Below are 22,794 nucleotides of genomic sequence, written 5' to 3' on the forward strand. Positions count from 1 at the left end.
CAAATAACAACGGGCCTACGAATGTTGTTGTTTATTCAAACTGTCACTTACATATGTTGGAACTTACACCTACAGTTTAATCAAATTTAAAGCTGACGGAAAGCAGCTGTTAACTCTGAATACGGTTCAATCATGTGACTCACCGTATGTGAAAATGAAATATATACACAAGTATACGTCGTCACCTGAACCCCCAGTGTCCTGGGCAGGCAATCAGACTGAATAGGCAGCAAATTCACGTGTAGTGTTCGTAAAGTTCTCCTAGAGGGCAGCATGCGACTGGGAACTGCATCTGTGAGCAGCAGTCATCCAGAACTTCTCCTTCATCCCTATTTATTTCTTTTTGCGAACTTAGTTTCGCAAAAAGTTTTCACTAATTATAAGTATCAGTCTGGTAGAAATTAAAGCAACTGTTATACAACCCCCCTATCCCCCGATATGTTTACAGTACATGTCACTAACCCTGTGTGTGTTTTCTATCTCTCCTGGTGTATCTCTGACCCCAGAGCTGCAGGACCCAAACCCGTCATTATTATTGTTATTATTATTATTAATATTAATATCATCACTAATAATAACAACAACATCAATTTAATTATAAGTATCAGTCTGGTAGAGATTAAAGCGGTGGTTGTACAACTGTCCTCTCTCTCTCTTCTCTCCTACTGTCTCTCCTCCCACCCTCTTTCCTCCCACCTCTCCTCTCTTCCTCATTTCTCTCCTCACCCCAACCGGTCGAGACAGATGACCGCCCACAACAGAGTCTGGTTCTGTCAGAGATTTCTTCCTGTTAAAAGGGAGCTTTTTCTCTCCACCGTCGCCAAGTGCTTTGCTCATTGTGGGATTTGTTGGGTTTTCCCTGTAATATTGTAATATTGACCTCACTATGTAAAGTGCCTTGAGACAATGTATGTTGTGATATGCCGTTATACAAATAAAATTGAATTGAATTGAATTGAATTGATTGTCAAAATGTATTTCTTTTGGAGTTTGGATGAGACCATCTTTTTGTCTTAGTAATTGACTGTAATTGTATTTCTCAGTTATGTTCGAGCACTCAAAGCGATTTTACAGTTCAAGTCACATTCACCAATACATTCATTTACCAAGCATTTTTTTCTGTTACATTCATACACTGCTGGAAGGGATAAGTATCTTGGGGACCGGGGGCAACACTGGGGGAAGCAGGGATCAAACTGCTGACCCTATGATCTGTGGATGACCTCTCTACCTCCTGAGGTTTACCACTCACTACCTTTGTTGTCTGCCTAAACTGCAGACAAAGCTTTCAAGGATCTAGGACTATATTAGACTGCTATACTGCCTTGAACAAAGAGTATCCAGATGAAATTTCAGTTCTGCACTCTGTCAACATTTTACCTTTAATATTTTCATAACATTATATATGGGTAGGTATATATACTATATATCACATATTCACATTCATGTTACTTTTCCCTGTACTAGCCGACTGGGAGTGAATGTTATACATATTGTCGTCTTCCCATAGGCATAACAGTGGGGGGTAAAAGGTTAACTGTCAATGAAGCTGTTTGCAGTAAAAGCTCAAGCAATTGTGGGGTTCTTGTTCTGTAATGACACTGACCTCTGACCTCCCTGTAGAGGAGACGCAATAAAAATCCATTGATGTTCTATTACACTTTCATAGAGTTGGGGGACTCACAAGATTTTTTAAATAATGGTCAAATGTGAAGGAGCAGAGACTGGGGTATCCAGCTCTAAAACATTGGATTCTGCATTTGCCATAATGTAGCATCTTTTTTTGACAATCTGGTAAATGCCTTCGTCTCTCCAACGACACAGTTCCAGTATAAGATTCAGGCTTTTTTTAATAATAAATTTGTAGACTTAAAACTGTCAAGCTAAAAATAACTGTTGGATAGTATTAGCACCCATCCAAAGTGGGCAACTGTCCTGGAGCCCAGACCTTCCTGTGTGTCACTTGGCTTTTGTAGAGGGGTCATATCAAAGTCTAGATTTAGGATCTTAAGGCCGATGAGTGCAAGCTGTGGGCTGTGTCTCTATTGCACTCACAATGAGACGTGGCTGGTATGTTGGTTGACCAAGGGCTGTATAGGTGAGCATCTGGCCAGGGTGTCTGTCTCTGGTAGACCTTCACAGTGCATGCTGGGTGTCATGCTGAGTGTCTTGGATTTCTCGCTCTGGATCTTGAACCTGAGCCAACTCCTGTTCGTGGTAAGGCTGGGGTTCCTCAGCACAAGGCACACTTTCATTTTGTCTTTCAAGTTCTTCCTCACTGCTACTTTCTCTCTCAGGTGCAGGCTCAACATGAACTGTTTCCGCAAGGTAAGTTTCAATCCGCTCTGCATTGTTTTGTGTCTCACAGGTAACACCTTGATGAGGTATTGAATCTTCAACTCTCGGCACTTCCCTTGGTATCCGCAGCCAATATCTTGGTTGATCGTCTTCGTCATCCGATTCACTTGGGTCTTTGTTCTGTGTCTGTTCGATTTCTCTTGTGGGTTTGGTAGACTTGCGACTTTGTGACCCTTTGCGATTTGGCAGGTGTATCTGTAACTGGTGGCTCTACAGGTAAGTCATTTATTTGGAGAAACAAGTTTCAGTGGAGAGTGCGCATGGGACAGCTCCCTGTGTCAGGGCTCACCTTATAGACTGTGTTTTCACTGAGCTGCACTCGTACAATATAGATTGTCTTCTCCCAGTGGGGTGTCAGTTTGCATGGACCTCCTCTTATAGAGACGTTACGAACGAGAACCCTTTCTCCTGGCTGAAGAGTGACGCCTCTGTTCTTCCTGTCATAATACTGTTTGCCTTTTGCACTTGTTTGTTGGCTGTTGGTGCTGGCGATTTTGTATGCTTCGATCATTTTCTCTGCCCACTTTTCTGCATAGCTGCTTGCTGTGTTTTTTTCTTCTTTTGCTACCAACCCGAATAGCAAGTAAACAGGAAGACGTGGGTGATGACCATATAACAGGTAGACGGGGAATAGCCTGTCGCCTCATGCTTGGTACAATTGTATGCATGGATGATGTGAGGCAGGTGGTCCTTCCAGCTTTCTCGCCCAGAGTTCGGAGCATTTGTTACAGTGTCCGATTGAACCTATCTGCGGGATTACCTTGGGGATGGTAAGGGGAGGTTCTTGAATGGTTCACGCCGGCGAACTGTCTGAGAGCTCTGAACAGTTCATTTTCGAACTCTCGGCCCTGATCATGGTGGAGTTTGGCCGGGTACCCGAACCGAGGGACAAAGTCATTAAAAATCCTGTCAGCAGCTGTTTTGCCGGCCTTGTTTTTGGTAGGGTATGCCTGGGCAAACCGGGTAAAGTGGTCGACCACCACCAAGATATACTTGTATCCCCCACGGCTGGTTTAGGGTGGAGAAAGTCAATACAGACTAGTTTGAGGGGTGAGCTTGACGTTATACTGCCCATCGGCACCCGGTCATGTGCAGCTGGCTTCTTTTGCTTGATACAATGACATTTCCTGGTGATGTACTCCTCAATATCATTTTTCTTATATGGCCAATAAATTCTTTCTCTTGCGAGGCTCAAAACTCGTTCAACACCAACATGTCCCATATTGTCGTGCAGGTAGGTTAGGGCTGTCTGTTTATAGGTAGCACACTGCCTGTCACAGCCCTTTCTGTGACCTCTAGACTTCCCCAGTGTTTCCTGTTTGTTTCCCTGTGTCTCCCCCTCTTGGTGTGTGTGTGTGTGTGTGTGTGTGTGTGTGTGTGTGTGTGTGTATCTCTCAGCAGGGGCATGGCTCAGCGATCCCCACCTGGCACACCTGACTCTCATCATCATCAAGCTCAGTACAAGAACCCCGGCTCTCCACTCACTTGTTGCCAGATTGTTCCGCTTTCTATGTGGTAACTCTCCAGGTCTTCGTATACGAGGAAAAGTAAAACCTTACTGATCTGTTGTTTTAACTCACCTATGCATCCTTCTCCTCCAGCAATTGCCATAACCGGATCTGAGCCTGCCTCTGCTGCAACCTGTCCCCACCAGCTACTATTCGGTCCAGCCTGCACCTGGTCTCCACCAGCTCCCCACCATCGGACACCATCACCTTCCACCTGGTTTCCATCTCTCCGGTTCATCTCCACAACACTATCGGCCTGCTAGTACCTGGACTGGCTAAAGGCAAAATAAACGACTTTATTGAACTCAGCCAATGTGTGGTGTCTGAATCTGCCTTGGGGTCTAAATAACGCAAAACTGAATTGTAACAGAACAATCTGGCCAAGAAAATGGACCCCGCAGATTCAGAAAAAATTACTCCAAGCATTAGCTTCTCAGGGAGTGTTGGTCGGACAACATGAGAGGGTGCTCTTGGATGTAATTGAGAAGTTAAAAGCCCTCGGGACAAGTGTCGCACAGCTGGACATACAGCTGAAACAGGTTTCCACGAGCCTGATCGCAACTGCTGTAAATCCACCACCACCAGGCCCTCCTGCTCAACCTGCCCTTGCTCTTCTCCCTCGTGAACCACACATTCCCACACCAGAATGCTACAGTGGTGAGTTGGATGCTAGCTCACGGTTTCTCTTGCAATGCTCTCTAGTGTTTTCCCAACAACCCACCACCTATCAATCTGATGAAGCTAAAATAGCTTATTTGGTCAGTCTTCTCTCAGGCAGAGCAGGTCAGTGGGCTACTGCTATGTGGGAGAGACACTCTCAATTTGCATGTACTTACCAGCAATTCACAACGGAAATTTAAAAAGTATTTGATAAGCTCGTTAAAGGGAAAGAAATTTCAAATCAACTATTATCTCTCCGCCAGGGATCTAAATCAGTGGCGGAATATTCTATCGATTTTAGAATCCTGGCAGCTGAGAGTGGTTGGGACGAAGTCTCCCTTCAGGGTGTTTTTGCACATGGCCTCTCAGAAACCATGAAAGATGAGCTGGCAGTTAGAGTTGAGACCCAGTCCCTCGATGCTCTGATTTCCCTGGCCACTAGGCTAGATAATCGTATGAGAGAGCGACGCAGGGAAAAGATCCACCGTCCGTCATTTCTAAGTCCTTCCCCTCATTTTCAACCACACACTCCACCCATGAACCCACCCATTACTTCCAGATAGGAGCCTATGCAGCTTGGATGCACCCGACTCACCTCCACTGAAAGGCAGCGAAGGATCAGAGAGGGTCTCTGCACGTACTGTGGACAAGCCGGCAATGTCCCCTCAACCTGCCAACAGCTGCCAAAAGCCTAGGCTCACCGGAGGAAGGAGGACTTCTTGTGAGCCACACTCACTCCTCCACTCCCATCTCCCGTCAACGCACACAGCTAGCAGCAGCGCTTTGGTGGGGACAGTCTTCCTTCCCACTCAAAGCCCTCATAGACTCTGGAGCTGACGACAACTTCATCGACGCCACCTTTGCCGCCCATAGTGGTCTCCCCATTCTAGAACTCCCTGCTCCAGAAACTTTTAAAGCGCTAGATGGCAGACATCTCAAGGGCCAGCCACCAAAACGGCAAATCTGTTGGTCCTGCATGTTTTACACCTCCACGGTATTCCCAGTGATATCGTTTCGTACCGAGGACCCCAGTTCTCCTCACAAGTCTGGAAAGCCTTTTGTAAGGCTTTGGGTGCCTCTGTCAGCCTCAGCTCGGGATACCATCCCCAGTCCAATGGCCAGACAGAGTGGGGCAATCAGGATTTGGAAGTGGTCCTTCGCTGTATCACCGCCCGGAACCCGTCTGCCCTGGAGCGCTCATCTTCCCTGGATTGAATATGCGCACAACTCACTCTCCACCACTGCTACGGGTATGTCCCCATTCATGGTGATGTTAGGTTATCAATCTCCCCTGTTTCCTGTTCAGGAAGAAGAAGTAGCGGTGTAGCTGCGCTGTTACGCACTGCCACCAGGAACAAACACCTGGCTGATCGTCATCGTTCTCCTGCTCCTTCCTATGCCCCGGGTCGGCGAGTGTGGTTATCCTCTCGTGATCTCCCCCTGCAAGTGGAATCACGTAAGCTGGCACCTCGTTATGTTGGACCCTTTGAAATTGAAAGGGTCATTAACCCATCCTCGGTCAGGCTCAAGCTACCTGCTTAAACCGGTCGCATCCAGCCCTCTGAGCCCTCCGGCCGATCCCCCGCCTCCCTTTTCACATACTGCCCACTTCAAAGCCAAAAACTCAAGCTCGGAGATGGTAACTTTGCTCCGCTGGTGTTAGTATGTGGGACACATATCCGATCACTCTCATTTTTCCGTCCTGATTTTGGTAGAGGACTGCTCCCAGGCCCTGTTGGGATGCATCAGTGTGGAGTATGAAGGGCTGATTGAAGTCTGGGTACCTGAGCACTGGTGGGTTGGTTAGGATGTTTATGAGGCGTTTAAGGATCTGCTGGTGCTCACTGTTCCACTGATCGTGGTCATGCTGTAGTTTGGTGTCTTTTGGACCTGTACGAAGTTAACCATGGCTGCTGCCTGTTCCTTTTCAACACCCAATCTCACCCAAAGCTCTTTTACGGTTTTTGCCTTGTTTTGGGTGTTGCTGCTCAGTAACTTGTGGAAGTTACTGAGTGGGACTGGAACTGTGGACTGGCCTCTGGTTGTCCCTCATCAAAGACTGGTTCCCGTTTCCCTGCTGCCTGGTTCTCTTGAAGCAGCCCACAGCCCGGTGTCCTGGTTCACCACACACAAAACAATGATCGCAATCCTCTGCACCCTGGTGTGAACACTTTGTGCAGACGGGCATTTTACCTTTCCTTGTGTGAGAGAGCTGGCTTGGGAAAGATGTAAGAGGGGTGTGTGGCTGTGCATTAGGTTGGCCTAGTGCTTCGACGGGTAGAGTCGTTGAGTGGGTCGCGTATCCAACTGTTTTTTGCTGGTCTATTAAAGCTGCAACCATGTTGGTTAAAGTCTCCACCTGGGCACCGAGCTGCTGTATTGTCTGCTGTTCTCTTTTGTCTGAAGTCTGATCACCACCATCCACTCGAACACTATTTGTGTGTGTTTCTTTCTGTCGGGAGACATTTCCCAACCTACGTTGGTGTTCATTTTCAGAGTTAATTATTTTCATCACCTGGCTGACGATCTCTTCATCAGAAATGTGGCTGTTTGTGATGAGTGGCCTCAGCTGCTGTTTGGACCCTAGGCCCTGGTAAATGGAGTGCAGAAAAACTTGCTGGATGGTCTTGGGGTCATAGTGAATGTCTGTGTTCGCCTGCTTTGACTGGAAGAGGATTTTCTGTTTGAGGCCTATCATGCGATAGAGGAACTGCTGGGGGGGGGGTTCATGTTCTTTTTGGTTTGCACACATTAGATCCTGAAACAGTTCTGTACCTGCCTTTTCACCGAGGTGAGACCGGAGAAAGCCCTTCAGTTCACAGATTGTAATGTCATCTTTATGGGTTAGCATGTCCTTAAAAGCACCCGGTTTTACACACTTCAGCACTCCTCGGATGACCTCCGTCTCTGTGAAGCCCTCTCCGTCTCCTTCGTCGATTTGTTTGCTGATACTGTTATATGTGATGTCAGAGCTTTGGTCCCCAATCTGTCCCCCATGGACCTTAAATTCCCTCCGTTGCAGATAAGACAGGTGCTATAAGGAAACCACTTTCTCTTTGTCCACATGTAGTGGGTTGTGACGTGGGTAAGAGTAATACTCTTAACCAGGTCATTTAACATTAACAATTCAGACATTCCCTCATCTTCTGATTTAAGTAAGGTATCAGACTGCATATAGTTAAAGATATAGTCGACACAACTTCCCTCATCAGTGGACTCCAAATCTTGGCTGCTGTCACTGGCGATGTCCTTCGCTAGCTTGTAGACATCATCACATGAAAGCTGGTACAAGTTCTTTTTGATGCTCCAAACGAGTTCTTTGCGTACGGTTGACATGACGTCGATGGACCTGACAATGATAACGCCGTTCCCCTTGGAAGAATGAAGACCCTCCTCTGACTCCAATCTCCCCTCGTGGACACCCACCAGCTGTGGTCTCGGCTGTAGTCACATCACCTCGCCTTGGCCTCGTGGTTCTTCTTATCACTGGATCTACTCCCCTGGACGGTATTGTTGGAGGCAGATCCCGGACAAGCCCCCACAATTTGTTACGGGTCCCAGGATTGGGTACCACGGCAACAATAAAGAAGTCTGTAATATACAGAAAATGGTGAGAGCAATGAAGACACGGACTGCTCAGTTCATCATCCACGTTGCGTCTGGGGACGCGGGCGGAAGTGGTCCCCTTAGCCAACCCGGGGCGCAACTACTTCCGTGTCAACAGTTCCACCTGGGTGCTGCTTACATTTTAAGTTCCTCTCCACATTACATATGGAGGATGAATTAATAAAAATAAAATAATTTCAAGCCCTTAAATTCAAAGAAAATTACCTTTGGCTAATTTAAATAAAATTAACAGTTTTGAGAATACCACACGTCGGTCTCCAATATTGGAGGCTGCTGGTTCGAGCCTTGACTAGTGCAGTCAGAAAAATAAACAAAAAACAATCTTTCCCCAAAATCACTTACTGCCCCTTTAACTAGTTTAACAAAACAATATCAACCGAAGCTTACAAGATGGCTCTGTGAACTCCATAGCTGTTATGATTTCATATAATTTAATTTCATGACTCAGTTCACTGAGGAAGACCACATGATACTGTTGAAAGCACAAGACGAAGGCGGTAAGTGGATCTTGAGATGGAATTATTATTTTTGAAAACCGAATGAAAGAATGAGCTTTCATTTCATCATCATCATCATCTTCAGTCGCTTATCCATGGTCGGGTCGCGGGGGCAGCAGCTTCAGTAGGGGACCCCAAACTTCCCTTTCCCGGGCCACATTTACCAGCTCTGACTGGGGGATCCCGAGGCGTTCCCTGGCCAGTGTGGAGATATAATCTCTCCACCTAGTCCTGGGTCTACCCCGAGGTCTCCTCCCAGCTGGATGTGCCTGGAACACCTCCCAGGGGAGGCGCCCAGGGGGCATCTATTACCAGATGCCCAAACCACCTCAATTGGCTCCTTTCTACGCAAAGGAGCAGCAGCTCTACTCCGAGTTCCTCACGGATGGCTGCGCTTCTCACCTTATGTCTAAGGGAGACACCAGCCACCTTTCTAAGAAAACCCATTTTCGTCCGCTTGTACCCGCGGCAATCATTTAGATTTAAATTAATTTAATTTTTAAGAACAAAGGTCATTGTTTTTATAAAGTCCTAGTCCTAATTTAATCTGGAGTGTATAGTGTAGTAGGCAACAGCAAATGATTGCCCTGGTAGATTATCTGCCCATATTCACTATGGTAACATTGAGATTATACAACTAAGTATATGCACTTCTTTGGATATTTGGAATTTTTTTTTTTTTTACTATATACAAAATAAATCACTGCAAAGATCCAGAGTTTCATCATTGGAAAAAAGTATTACAAAAAAATGCACTGGTAGAGATTTACTATCAAGAATTTATGACTGGCTTACATCTGGTCGTAGAAAAACCGCAGAGTCAAAACTGAAGGCCTGGAAGTTGGATCTGTGTGATGAAATTTCCACTGAATTTTGGAGTGAAACGTGTGTTGAGGCTTAAATGCAAACTAGTAATACAGCTGCTTCAGTTCAAAAAGAATGTTGCACGGTTATTTAACTGCTGTTAGAATATATATATATACATATATGATTGTACTCTTTTGTTAATGGTAAGATTTTTTTAGTTAGATTTTGTATAAGTCAACTGTTTTATGTAGATCAACTCTTCAATACTAATAAACAGATTATATCAAAAACAACCTTTAAAATGTTATTTATTTAGCATAGACGGCTGGTTAGTTATCCTTTTTACAAAGATGTCACTATTCATTTTGTATGCTTCAGATAGACATTAACAAAACAACATTTTTTACATTTTTTTATTTTTTTATCGATAAAAATCCAACAGGTGCTATTCTGTCTTTTGTCAAGGATATATTTGGGAATGCATAACAATTTTTAAAAAATATTTACATCGATATTCACAAAAAGTAGACTGTATCAAACTACTACCCTGGAGAGTATACCGCTTACACTACAAAGTAATAGAATTAAAAATAAAACATCCATAAAACAAACAATATTCAAATATAAAATTGTTGTAAATTATATAAAACAAATTTTATTTCATACTTATTTAAAATGCATTTTTAAAATAGGCTTGAATACAGTAGTCTCTTATTTTAGTATATATACATATTCATATTTGAATAGTTCTGTTTCTGTCCCAGCCACTTTCTCCAACATCATTAACATTTTTCAACATGCACTTGCACCCACCATGATAACATCATTTGGCTAAAAGCAATTAACTTTTTGGCGACTGAAGCATCATAGCAGTTGAATATTAAATGAATGAAAAACAAAATAGGTAGCTAAATGATGGATGAATAAACCAGTGTCTTTGCTGTACAAACAAATCAATTTGCTTGATATGTGCGCTCTCAGAGGTCGAGTGATATGCGAAAGTGCTGCGCTCTTTGGGCCAGTTCCATTGCAAACTCTTGAGCCTCGTGCAGAGCTTGTTTATCGGGGAAATGCAACGCCGCCTTCTTGGTGGCCACAGCCAGCTGCTTCAGGAGGGCACACAGGTGGTTGCTCTTACACAGGAGGCTCTGGCTGGACCCTCCACGTTGGGCCTCCCTACACAGGGTGTCCACCAGTCTCTGGCCCACCATGATCACCAGCTTGCTTTGCGAGATGAATTTCTCTGGTGGCTGGCCATCCTGAAGGCTGCCCACAAACCCACCAATGGCCTTCTGGAGAGCGCCAAAGTAAAGGCGACAGTGCTCCGACAGGAAGGATGACTGATGTTCTTCTGTGCTGGACTCAGAGGAATGACGCTTGTTATGAGCCTGAGTAGTAGAAAAATTAAGCACAGGTGGAGAAGATGATAACATATCAAATACTGAAGACAAGGGTAGATACATTGATCAAAATATCCCTTGTGTAAATAGAAGATACCAACCTGTGCCTTGTTAGAGGCTGTTGTGACATTTTCTTTAGGATCTCTCTCCATTTTATTTTGCTGCTTTTCAAATTCATTCTTAGTCTGAGGAAAAAACAACAACAACATTGCATTACTAATGCTTTGGTTTTTCTTAGTTAAAAGCCGATTCCGTTACAGTAGAAACCCATATCGTATATAATGATGAAAAGGATCAAGCTTATACCTGTAGCTCTACATAGTCATTGTCGTCCTCCACTAAGTCTCCTCCCTGTTCGTCTCTGTCAGGAGTTTTATTTGTCTCTGGTTGACCTGTGGTGTTGACAGGCTCTGAATCTTTCTGAGAGGCTCTGAACAGAAGCCTGCCATTGGCAATGATGATGGACACCAGGCGTTTGACATCCTCTGGAATGGTGCGTGCCACCATAACAAAGCGCTCCAGTTGGTCAGGCGTCTGGACCTTCCCTGGGTCCTGGCAAAGTGTGCTGAGGAGCCAGCCAGCCATGTTCAGAGCACTCACTGTTTGTTGTAGGATCACACCTGAGTCCTCTAGGATGTACAGCTGTTTATAAAGCCTTGTCTGAAGGTTGGCATCAGTCAAGCGGCGCGCATTACCCTTAACATCCAGGGCAAAGCTCAGGAAGCATGTCAGAGAACTTGCAATTCTCTCTGCCGCTTCTTTGATCTCCTTCAGGTGTTTCTGTAGATGCTCTTTGCTCCTCCAATGACTGCTGACAAACTCCATGAGCTGGGGCACGGCCCTGCAAATGGACCCCTGCAGGTCCAGAAGTCTGCGGCAGGCCTCGTCCTGACAGAGCGTGACCTCTCGCAAGGGCTCTGGAGAGGACGAGCTCAGTGCCAGAGAGTCACAGGAGCTAGTGGAAGAGCTTGAGGCCGTGCTGATTCTTTGACTGTCAGCTGCTGAGAGACGCAGTATTCTGCCTCTCTCGATGTCCTCCCCTACCAGTGACCCCCCACTTCCTGGAAGGTCATGGAAAGATGTACAGGCCAGAAAGTTCCTCATACGTTGCAGTTGTACCCTATTGAGTTCATGGACACTGCTTGAGTCACCTCTGCACTCTAGGGGTATATGATCACTGGGGGAGTCACTTGAAACTTGGGTGAAGTGTTCATCTTTGGGTGGGACAGCATATACTGACTCCTCTGTAAGTGTCTGAGTTGGGGGCTTGTCATAGATTGGGAGGACTGGCACCACTTTGGGTGAAGTCGGGATGTCAAGAGAACTGGGTTTTGGTATATCATAAACTGAGGGAGTTGTACTGCCTCTTTGAGTGGGCCAAGCACGTGCTGGAACAGTGTCATAGAGCTGCCTACAAACACCTTTGTAGGGCATGGAGTCATAAGAGCCTTGGGGTGGACTTGGTTTCTCAGGACCCACTGGCACATCATAGATCCACTCAGGCTTGCGTAGGTTGGGAAGGGTGTTGTATCCAATCATCATTTTCTGTTGGTCTTCTGTGGCCGAGGGAACAGGGATGTCATAGTTCGGGTCCTGAGGGCAAGGTGGTGGGACTGCATAGACCTATGCACAAAAACAAGGTTGTCAAGATCACAGATATGCAGAAAGGAAAGGCCTCCAGGAACAAAGCAGCAAAATTTCTCTCTTGTTTTCAACCCCTTACACAATTACTTTCCATCTGTACATCTGTATGAATGCCTTCAAGACGAGACAAAAGTGTGCATTGTTATCTCCATTTGTATATTTCATTGCATGGACAATGGAACAATGACATATTGTTCTTGGAAAAAGATTAGCAAGGCAATGTGATGCAGCCAGGACAAAGATACAGCCCCTTTGATTCAGAGATCGTATCGTATTGCTGTTAAGACCCCTCGTTGTGCTGCCTGCTACATATTAGGCACCAACTTTGATGCAGGTGGAACAACATCAACTCCCATCCATGTTTGTGTGTTTTACACAGATTGGCAAGGCCCAGCGTTCCCACCATGAACGGGCTGTATAAAATGGGGTTCATGACAGCGGGCTCTTCGACCCACCTTCAAAGGCGGACCATTGGAACAGGTTTAAACTCAGGCAAAGCTTTGTCTGAACTACAAAAGGCAAAAGAGGAGGCGTTTCAGACATGTTCTTCAGTTGTCTGCCTTATGCATGTCTGAACAAACGCACTTCAATTTTGATCAGTGCTGCTGTCTACACAGGCCGCATAATGGCTCATGATTTACTCATGCAATATGCACATTTAAACAATAATTATTTTACACTAATCTATCTTCTTCAGTTTAATACACGTGATTGTGATTTTGGCTCTGAGTGCTGCCAAAACACAGGTGACCTATACCCCATACTTTGCCTGAACGCATCCTGACACAGACTGCGGACTGAAGCTGCTCCTGCTGCTCTGCTAATGTGATGTTTTCAAATATGATTTGTGCAGGCATGTTATTTTGTTTCTAGCATGCTAAACCCATAACGCAATAAGATACAGGATAATGGTAAAATAATTGAAAAACATATTTCAAAGAAAGGCTGCATTTCAAAGTCAGCACATCATGGGTTCCTTGTGTCTAGATGCCTGAAACTTACATAAGCATCTGGACTGTTACACCTTAAACTCTCCGGAGAGTCAAATCTCTTCTCCAGCTCCGACAGCGGAATCAGTGAGTGTTTTCGAGACATATGTCTCGGTGTTGTTGATGCCTGAAAGTGGAACATCACAAAAATCATGAAGGTGTCAGACCGATACCCACTCAAGTGACAGCACATCAACAAATTGTCTCTACTTTTGTTGTGTGTATTTTCAAGAGCTCACAGTGAAGACAGATGCTCGTCTTGCTTGGCTCGGGATGTCGTACACTTCCCCCTTCGGACTCGACGCAGTATTGAAGAACGAATGCTGTAGACAAAGCAGAAAGACTATTGGGATTGACTGGCAGCAGCAGCTCTGCTTTGATCAAAGCAGCATCTACCTCACTGATCTCATGCGTTTATGGGGACAGTGTCTGCTCTGAAGCCTGCTAAGAGTGCCAGAGAACCCCATTATGCATGCAATTTGCCAATTAAAGCAGCTCTATAATAGAAACCATGCTGCTCATTGAATATTAGGTGGCTACTGCAGAAGGGAAGAGGACTCCCCTGGAGCAGGAGAGGAAATGGTGAACATCTGGGTGTGTTTCCCCCGACTCTGCGCCCCATAGGCCGCCATACAGACACTTGTGTCTTTCTGGGGTCTCTGGTGGCATGGGCTGTTGTTGGCAGTTAAAATTGTCTGAAGTCTGTGTCTGTTTGTCTTTTACAGGCCAATAAATACCCCGGTGCTGCATGCCTGTCCCCATGGAGAGGCCCCCGGTCCCCATCTGTAAGCTCTTTTGCCAGCAGGGGTTTCACAGCATTGCATTTCTGCAACATTCTACCTCTCTAATCATGAGAGTGGATGCTTCCCAAGGAAGATAACAAACATTGACCTAAGAGGAACAGGTTCACTAACATCCACACTTTACCCCCCTGTCTACATAAACACGGAAGCATGTTTTTAGATAAAAACACTTGGTACCTTGTCTCCCTCAGGTCCGTCGGTGCTGTGCTGAAGTGCGGACAGATTTGGACTTTTTGAAGACAGAAAAGGAGTGGACGGGACCTTGTATATCATGTCCATGCGTTCATAAGCAGGACTGCTGGAGGGTCGAGGTACAATGGGGATCTGATAGATATTTTGCATACTGTCATTAGCTGTAGCATCAATTCGTATGGGTTTGTCCATGGCATGATGTGGGGAACTGGCACCGATTTCAGTCTGTGGTATGAGCTGCAGTCTGTTTGCAGGGGCCAGGCCATGGCGTCCGTACAGAGAGCACATCCACCACCCGCTGGTGCCAGCCACGTGTTGATCCACCACCACGACAATGTCACCTTTCCTGAAGGCCAGTTCATCTGCACACTCTGCACTGTTGTCATACAGAGCTTTGGCAAGTTTGTTCTAAAATAAAGAACGGAAAAAAAGAAAATAAAGATTAAGGGGTTAAACAGCTGAAGGGAGACATGTTACTTTTGAAAGAAAGATTCTTGATATGCATGAAAAAATTATTTTGGTTCTAACTTATTTTGCTATGGAATACAATCTATACCATTGAGCCTGAAATTAATTTCTAAATATGGCATGTCTGTTTTTGCTGACGTAGGCCTGATGACATTTCCTCTTGTAAAATGTTGCAATAAGTTGTACGTCTGAGTCAGAATCATCAGACTCACGACAAAACATGGCACAGTCATTTTATGAATCATAATTGACAACCCTAACCCAACTAGTTGTTGCAAAGTCTCTGTCTCCCCTATTTTTGAGTGACCACAAAACAAATTAAATGTTGTTTTGAAAGACATCTTTCTTTGCTCTTAATTTTCACTTCCTTTTTGTGCTTCCTTCTGAGAGATAAATGAAAAACAAGTTTCTTGAAAGCTTCCTCTTGCAGGCCTGCCAGCATTCTCTTTCATCACTCCAAAAACACATTGACTTGTGCAAATGAGTGTCAACCTCTTTGCTGCGATGGCTCTCGTTACGCAGGATGACACAAGCTGTGAATAGTGAACCACAACTTTAAACTAAAACCAGAATGCAGATCTGAGGCGACATCCAGCATGTGATATATTTTTTGCTCCATGATACATATTGTCACATACACATTCACATACACTGTGAATACAAAAACTGAGGAGTGAAACATTAATGCAGAGCATTATTTGATAGAGATGAAAGTATAAGGACAGCCCCGACCTCAACCGTGCTCTTGTTAGTGATAATGTGCCAGAAGTCCCTCGGAGAAGTGTGATGTTGTTGTAGTAACTTATTAATGTTACTGCTATAATCACATGCAAATGAAATGCTCAGGTTTCATTATACTTTTGGCGATGTCTTGTGGAATATTTGTACACCCATAACTGCAGTTCTATAAATCATATAAACTATAGCAGTGATAGGTACAGAAACCTGACCAAACGAACACACGACCCACAGCTGATGTGTGTGTGTGTGTGTGTGTGTGTGTGTGTGTGTGTGTGTGTGTGTGTGTGTGTGTGTGTGAATCTTCAACAAAGAGCCCATTCACCATCACAACCAATATGCTCAGCACCTGTTTGGATGCAAGCCTGTGTAGCACACCACTGACTGCAGCAGACTGTACCCCCCCCCCCCCCCCCCCCCCCCCCCCCCCCCCCCCCACACACACACACACACACACACATACACGCGCATGCACACGCAGCAAGCCTCAGCAAACTCCCTTCCTAATCCTCTGGGTCATGCCACAGACATGCAGGCTCAGATGACAGTCAGCGAACGTAGCGCCCAGATTTATGTTGTTGTTCTTCTCCTTTGAAACATCGCCGTACACTATCCTGTGAGGATATTAGCAACCGACTGGTTTCATGATCACCGCTACAAACTCTGCTTGTGTCACACACTTGTACTCTGTTCTGTCCATCCAGGTCACAAAAAGATATGCGTGTAAAAAGCCTGCAGAGTTTCAGTGCCTGTACTTGCAGTGGGCAACACATTCCAATTAAACAAATACATATATGCTCTCTTTAAACCATAGTTTAAGGAGAGCCTGTTCCCCTGCTTTGCCTCATGCTGTGTTTACTCACTCGCCTGATTCTGTGTCTGTTGGTCACCAACTACAGTAACAAAGTTAGATTCAGCTGTGACTCTTTTGGATTCCTGCACACGCCTGCTTGTGCTGATCAGCCCCTCTGACAGCTGGTCCCCCGGACTTTAACTGCACAGCTGTCTCCGTCTCTCCCTCGGCTGTCCCGTCTCTCCGCTCCATCCTGTTCACAAATTAACATCGGCCCGCCAGACACAACGCAAGAAATACTTCTAAAACGCTGGGACGGAATGCTTCTGTTCAGAAACTGAGCAACGACAAGCCAAATTCAGCTTCCTGGAACATATTGTTTTCATGACACACATTTACTGACAAATGCCATGACTAAACCATGACTACCCCCTGAAAAGCATGATTGATCAGATTGTGATTTTTTTTTTCTACCAATGACACATATTGCCACATATAGATTCACTATTAGACATAAACTGATCAGGAAAACATTATATACTGACTAAGGACAGACATCCCTTGATCATATATCATCATACTGATCTAATTATTGATTATTGTTTCAATTAGTCAATTATTTGCTTAGTCCACAAAATGAAAAGTAAGCAGGGAACCGTCTCCAAATTACTTCCTCTTTTTTGCGACCAAAAATTCCAAGAATATGCAATTTACATGAGAAGAAAAAGGTTTGAGAAGATGGAACTGTAAAGCAAAGATGCAATTTTTTCTAAACAGCAACCACTGTGTGTAAATTATGTGACATACTAAATGCTAAAATGGACTGTAGCAGTAGCACACTCAATTAACAGGAGTGGTGATTTATCATCAGTGCATTTGTAATCAAACTGATAATTGCAGGTGTTTATTCATATGCTGCATAATTGATCTAACTATACTACAGCCAGTGACGTGCAATCATCAGGTATATCCTGCTGAGGAATGGAAATTCCTATTTTTGAAAGAGCGGTGCTCTTCGGCAATTATCATCCTTTCGCCATATTATCAGAGAGATACCCCTGTAGAGATACACTATTATGATGAGAGTGCAGAGTGCAGTCCCAGAAATCCCACTGGATCAGGAAGCAGTCCAGGAAGCAGTTCTTAGTGTGGGAATAAAACCCTCTTGGTTCACTCAGACCTTTTGCCCCTTGACAGCCAGGGCGCGACCCTGGGGTCAGGTCAGCACCTCATCCATTAAACGTTCAGGCAAATGCCAACTCCAGCACCAACAACTACAAGTTCAATCAAATTTAGAAAAGTCCTCATTATCCCAGACAGAGTGTTGGCAGCAGGGTCTTCAAGATGAGGAGGAGCACAATTTGAGATAATCAAGTTTTAATTTGGACAGGAAGTCTGCCCATGAATCTGATATATTAGACTTTCCCACCGTGTGTTAGATGCTATGAGGGGAGCAGGCGGGGAGACAAAGAGGAGAGACAGGGGCAGACAGACAAACAGAGGGAAAAACACTGAACGAGACATTTGGTATTCCAGTAATTTAACTTGTGACATGTTGGAAATTTGTTCCCGGCCGATCAATTTTATCTTCTGTAAATGATCCTCAGATGTGCTCCATGGAAAATCACCTTTGACAACTCTCTCTCCAACCCATATAAATTCAAAAACAGGCTTTGGAGACTAATTCAGGCTCTGTGGCACTGACATTGACTCACTAGAGCTGCCCTGGTATTTCCTGTATTGGAACTGGTGAGAACTATGTCAAAATCTCATACACAAACACAACTGATGAGAACTTCATAGGACCCTTTAGTGGCCAGTCAACATTCCACATAGATGGATAGTCTCACAGCAATATAAGACGACAGAAACTGTGAACAGACCCAATGTATTTTAAACAAAACAAAAAAAACGCCTCAAGATTGGTGGAGTGATGTTATGTCCAATAAATCATCTTGCTCTTGTTTGGGTGGAGATCTCAAGATCTGCTTTTACTCTGATCAGTTCTGGTCTTATATGTGTTAAAATAATATAATTGAAGATGAGGTAGGGTAACAGGTGGGATAGAATGAGTTCTGCGAAAAAAAAACTAGTCAAGGAAATCCATTTAGTTTGCTTAGCTGGAAGACCTTTGAAGCCAGTCTATCAAACATTTCAATTCATAAGCAACGGGATGCACCAGACTTTACACACATCGCTATGCTACAGCTTCACTTGGTCCAAAGTGACCAGTTGCTTATTGTGGCAACATGGAGGTGTGTCTGCTGCCGAGAACACGGTGCCCAAGAACATGCTAAAAATTGGAGCCTTTGTTCATTGTGCCCATGTTTCTGCTAGCTGAAGTCTTATAAAGAGCAACACATTACATTTACAGAGGAAGTTGTGATGGATGACTGGGTCAGACACAGGACTGTCACCCAGGAGACTAAGATTGAAATCCCCTGTTGCTTCTTGCCTTCTTGCTTAGGTTCTGGCAAATAAACAACAACTACTGGGTTAGGTTTTGGCAATAAAAAACTACACTACAGTGTAAGAGACAAGGCTACTGGTGCAGCCATATGAAGATCTTACAAAAGTATGAAACAAATGGTGCATTTAGATGCTTCTTTTGGATGTATGTGGATGGTTAATGAGCAGAAACAATGTAAAAGTCTCTGTAGTGAGCAGTTTCAGTTATGTACGGGACAGTTTGTTTCCCCAGAGGTGTGACAGAAAGAGTGGATGATGGCCAATGTGAGGGGCAGTAGATAACAAGCGAGCTGCAGGCTCACTGCTCTGTGGCAGGAACTTATCTCACTGCTAACACTTTTATTTATACTCACACTTCCTCAGTCTTGTCTTCTGCCTTTTGTCAGAGTGCATGCACTATTTAGTCACTTTATTGCTATACTTGTTGGTGTAATAGTTGAAGTCGTTTCTTGTCCAAGTGCAGATTATTGTTAAGTGTTTTTCTCTGTACAAACAGAAATTCCATCTTTTTTTTCCATCGTGATTTTAAAGGCTCTGCATAATTTGAAGATAAACTATTGGAATTTTGAGACATTTCCATAATAACTGTAAGCAGATGGGAGATACTTGGTATCTACTACTTTTTAAAGTATATATATGTTTTAGTACTTTTGCCTTTATTTAGACAGACACAGTAAAGGAGAGACAGGAAATGGTGAGAGACATGCATTAAATGGTCCAGCAGGCCGGAAGTCAAACCAGGGACCGCCTACCCAAGGCGTATTCACTCTTGTGAAATGTGCCTGTACCATTCACGACCGTATTGACCCAAAATCTGCTATATTTTACTCTATACATTTAAAATGTATAATATATATATATATATATATATATATATATATATATATATATATATATATATATATATATATATATATATATATACTTTTCTGCATTTGTTGATTATAAAAGCCAGATTTATGTCTGCATAAAGGATGCAGTTTGTAAAAAAATGATCTAAGTATGCATAACTTTTACTAGACAGAAAATGAAACAGGGTACCTTTACCGCTGTTTGCACAAGCTAAGAGTAGGCTAATAGGTTTGTGGTATTTAAACATAAATTGTATGATTAAAACCAGTGTCAATAGATTATTGGCCACTTGGGGGCTGTGAACACGTTTACAGATGAATGTCTTTAAAAAACAAAGCCCAATAGCTTCTAAATGCCCAACTAAATTCACCAGTCAGCCCCTGACTTGGTTCTGCTGTTTGGTGCTGGGCATTTGACTTACAGACTACTACTGTTGCCGCTGGAAACAATGCTGATGAGAGTGGTGAGGCCGAACAAAAGCATTAAAGTTGCGGGTTGTAAAGACCAAATCAGGTGAGAGACATGAAAAATTTTCCCTGTCGGTGAAGGGTGATAATTTGTTGTGGCTTTGCTGCTATGAGTGACATCACACGGTCATTTTAAAAGGCAAGCCTGCTACTCAGCTAAACCTGCCAATAAACCAGACCTCACATGTCAATCTTCTAATCACAGAAATGTTCGTGAAAAGCCCCTGTACAGTTACAAGCCATTAACTGTTACCTTAGAAATTGATCCATGTCTCATCTCTGCTGGCCATGGGCTCAATTGATTTTGTTTTCATGCTCTTGTTTAGTCTATCCACGATTCTATCGCCGGGTTGGCAAATATCCCCCAACTTTTTGGCTGACAAGATGAACAATTAGGACCTCTCGTATGAAGTAGATCAATAATAAATAAAACTGTTAATGACTAACAACATTGACTTATTAAACAAAATGACAGAGGGTGGGTTTGAACCTCCCACCCCTCTCGAAATTCAAATTCAGCTTCCTTGAAAGTGGGATGTGAAGAGGATGCTGCCACTTCTCCATGCCAGCCTCCTGATGTGTAAGGCCTCATGACTGACTCCTGCTCTCAGATGACAAAAACAGACACATCACCAGCGCACAAGGAATCCCAAAATATCTCTCCACGGACGAAAAAAGAAATAAATTCTTATTCGGAATAACCTCATAGAACAGAAGTCAAATTGCTTAAACTGACAAGTTACTCATCAGCCAAACCAGTCTTTTTTTTCTTCTTTTCTTAAAGCAGCAAATGATGAGATGAGCTCACCCGCGGAGATGCTTTGCATTAGGAAATGTCAGGATGATGCATATCCTTTTTCCTCTCCCTCTACAGACAGGTCCTGGGAAGATTAGGCTTCGCTATTGCATGAATCACATTGATACTTTGTTGAAACTTTTTCCACACAGAAAGACCCCCAAACCAAACATTGACTGGCCTGGTAGGCCCCACTCCGAGAGATAACGTTAATGTTTTCCCCATCTGCTGCTGGCTACCAGTTTATTGCCCATTTAGTTACTCAGAGAGTCGTGTGACCAACACCGACTTGTTAAGATGGAATGATGCAAATACACCCCCACTGATAATGCCTTGGTCACGCTCCAAAACAGATTTAGATGTGCACCGGCATCGAGTAGTTCAAACTCAGATTTCAGGATCCATTTCTGCAGCATCCAGCCCAGTTAGTGAGCAGAGGTCACAGAGCAGTGCACCAGATGTGCACAAAGTTTAAACGATTAAAAACAAAACATGCACCTTTCTCACTTTTAAATGCTTAAAGAGGCACTCGTGCAAAGTGCAACATCTGAGACCCTAAACTCTCGTCTCCATTATCAGTTTCTAAGAAGATTGAAATAATAATCTCACTTTAAAGGCTTTTGTGTTAATGAGGCTCATAAAGTTTCCCTCTCAGCTCTGTGTCAGGATCAGGCCTCTCGGGTTACAGCCTACAGTGGAGCGGGTCAGAGGGGCTGTGTGTAGAAATAGGTGGTAGCTGACACCGCAAGTTAAAGTGAAATCCAAGCAGGTGGTCTATACAAGGACATTCCTCTGGATGGGCAACAGCCGACAGCAGATACAAAAGACATATAAGGTACAAATTCATAAACTGCATTATCATTCATTCAAAAACCTGAGCTGTGAGGGCAAACAACAGTGTGGAAGTGGAACAGTGTGAATGATGTCTGAGCTGATTTAGCGGGCTTGCAGTACTCACCATGTTTGCTGAGCAGCTTTAGTTTCCAAACAGAAATAGGTGCGTCTGCACAGGGTTAGTTTTCAGTGGGCCATGTCCACCGGGAGTGTGTGTGAGAACTCTTGGAGATTTACTCCTCCTGTGTGTTTCTCAAGCATATTGTCTGAGCTGTCACCGTGAGGCAGACTCTTTTACACTCTGGGCGGGGAAACCAGGCTCCATGTCATTGACAGAGCAGCTTCTCTGCTGCCCCATTGGCCAGAGACATCCCCCCGTCTCTGCAGCTGCCCCACCCCACCAATGCCCCACCCTTCAATTTCATGCCACTCTACACACTCTTTCCCCTTCATCTTGCCGGAAAAAGAGAAGTACGCTACACAGTAACAACCCAATTCATTTTTCCAACTAACAGGGGATTTTTGTCATTGTGTTTTATTTTCGTATAACTATGACACATCCCTCCATATGAGTGACAGGTTTATAAGGCAGGTTCCGGGGGGGGGGGGGGGGGGGGGGGGGGGGGGATTCTTGTTGGTTTCCTCGCTGTTGTCTGGGCAACACAGACGGCAGCGTCTGGGAGAGTTGTGTTGGGGGTTGGGGAATGCAGAGAGGGTGACGGGGTCAGGGGGAACTTTCAGTCGGACGATGCAGGCCAAAGTCGAGAGGAAAAATCCCCCGGCTTTGATAAGATTTCTCGTTTTCTATTTTTAGAGATCGTCACTACACTAAGTCCCCCCCAAAATACGTATGTATATAAAATGATAATATTATACTAATCAAGGATTTTGG

At 44.3% G+C, this 22,794-nt stretch overlaps 1 protein-coding gene across 1 annotated transcript; it reads right to left on the reverse strand.

Annotated features, from left to right (window-relative positions):
• Window positions 1–9,748: 9,748 nt before the first annotated feature.
• On the reverse strand, window positions 9,749–22,181 carry cass4 (Cas scaffold protein family member 4). Its single transcript, XM_035632259.2, has 7 exons — window positions 22,027–22,181; window positions 14,471–14,893; window positions 13,730–13,813; window positions 13,504–13,617; window positions 11,164–12,480; window positions 10,959–11,042; window positions 9,749–10,845 (listed from the first exon to the last, which is right to left on the reverse strand). The coding sequence occupies exons 1-7, from the start codon at window positions 22,027–22,029 to the stop codon at window positions 10,435–10,437; spliced, it is 2,436 nt and encodes an 811-aa protein (XP_035488152.2). The 5' UTR covers window positions 22,030–22,181; the 3' UTR covers window positions 9,749–10,434.
• Between the last annotated feature and the right edge of the window lie 613 nt (window positions 22,182–22,794).

The sequence above is a fragment of the Scophthalmus maximus genome, chromosome 6 (genome assembly GCF_022379125.1).
Source record: "Scophthalmus maximus strain ysfricsl-2021 chromosome 6, ASM2237912v1, whole genome shotgun sequence".
Lineage (NCBI taxonomy): Eukaryota > Metazoa > Chordata > Actinopteri > Pleuronectiformes > Scophthalmidae > Scophthalmus > Scophthalmus maximus.

Coding starts and splice junctions, on each gene's coding strand:
- cass4 (XM_035632259.2), bottom strand. Junction 13,814..14,470: donor ACGGACCTGAGGGAGACAAG/GTACCAAGTGTT, acceptor CTTTGTCTACAG/CATTCGTTCTTCAATACTGC. Junction 12,481..13,503: donor GTAACAGTCCAGATGCTTAT/GTAAGTTTCAGG, acceptor TTTTGTGCATAG/GTCTATGCAGTCCCACCACC.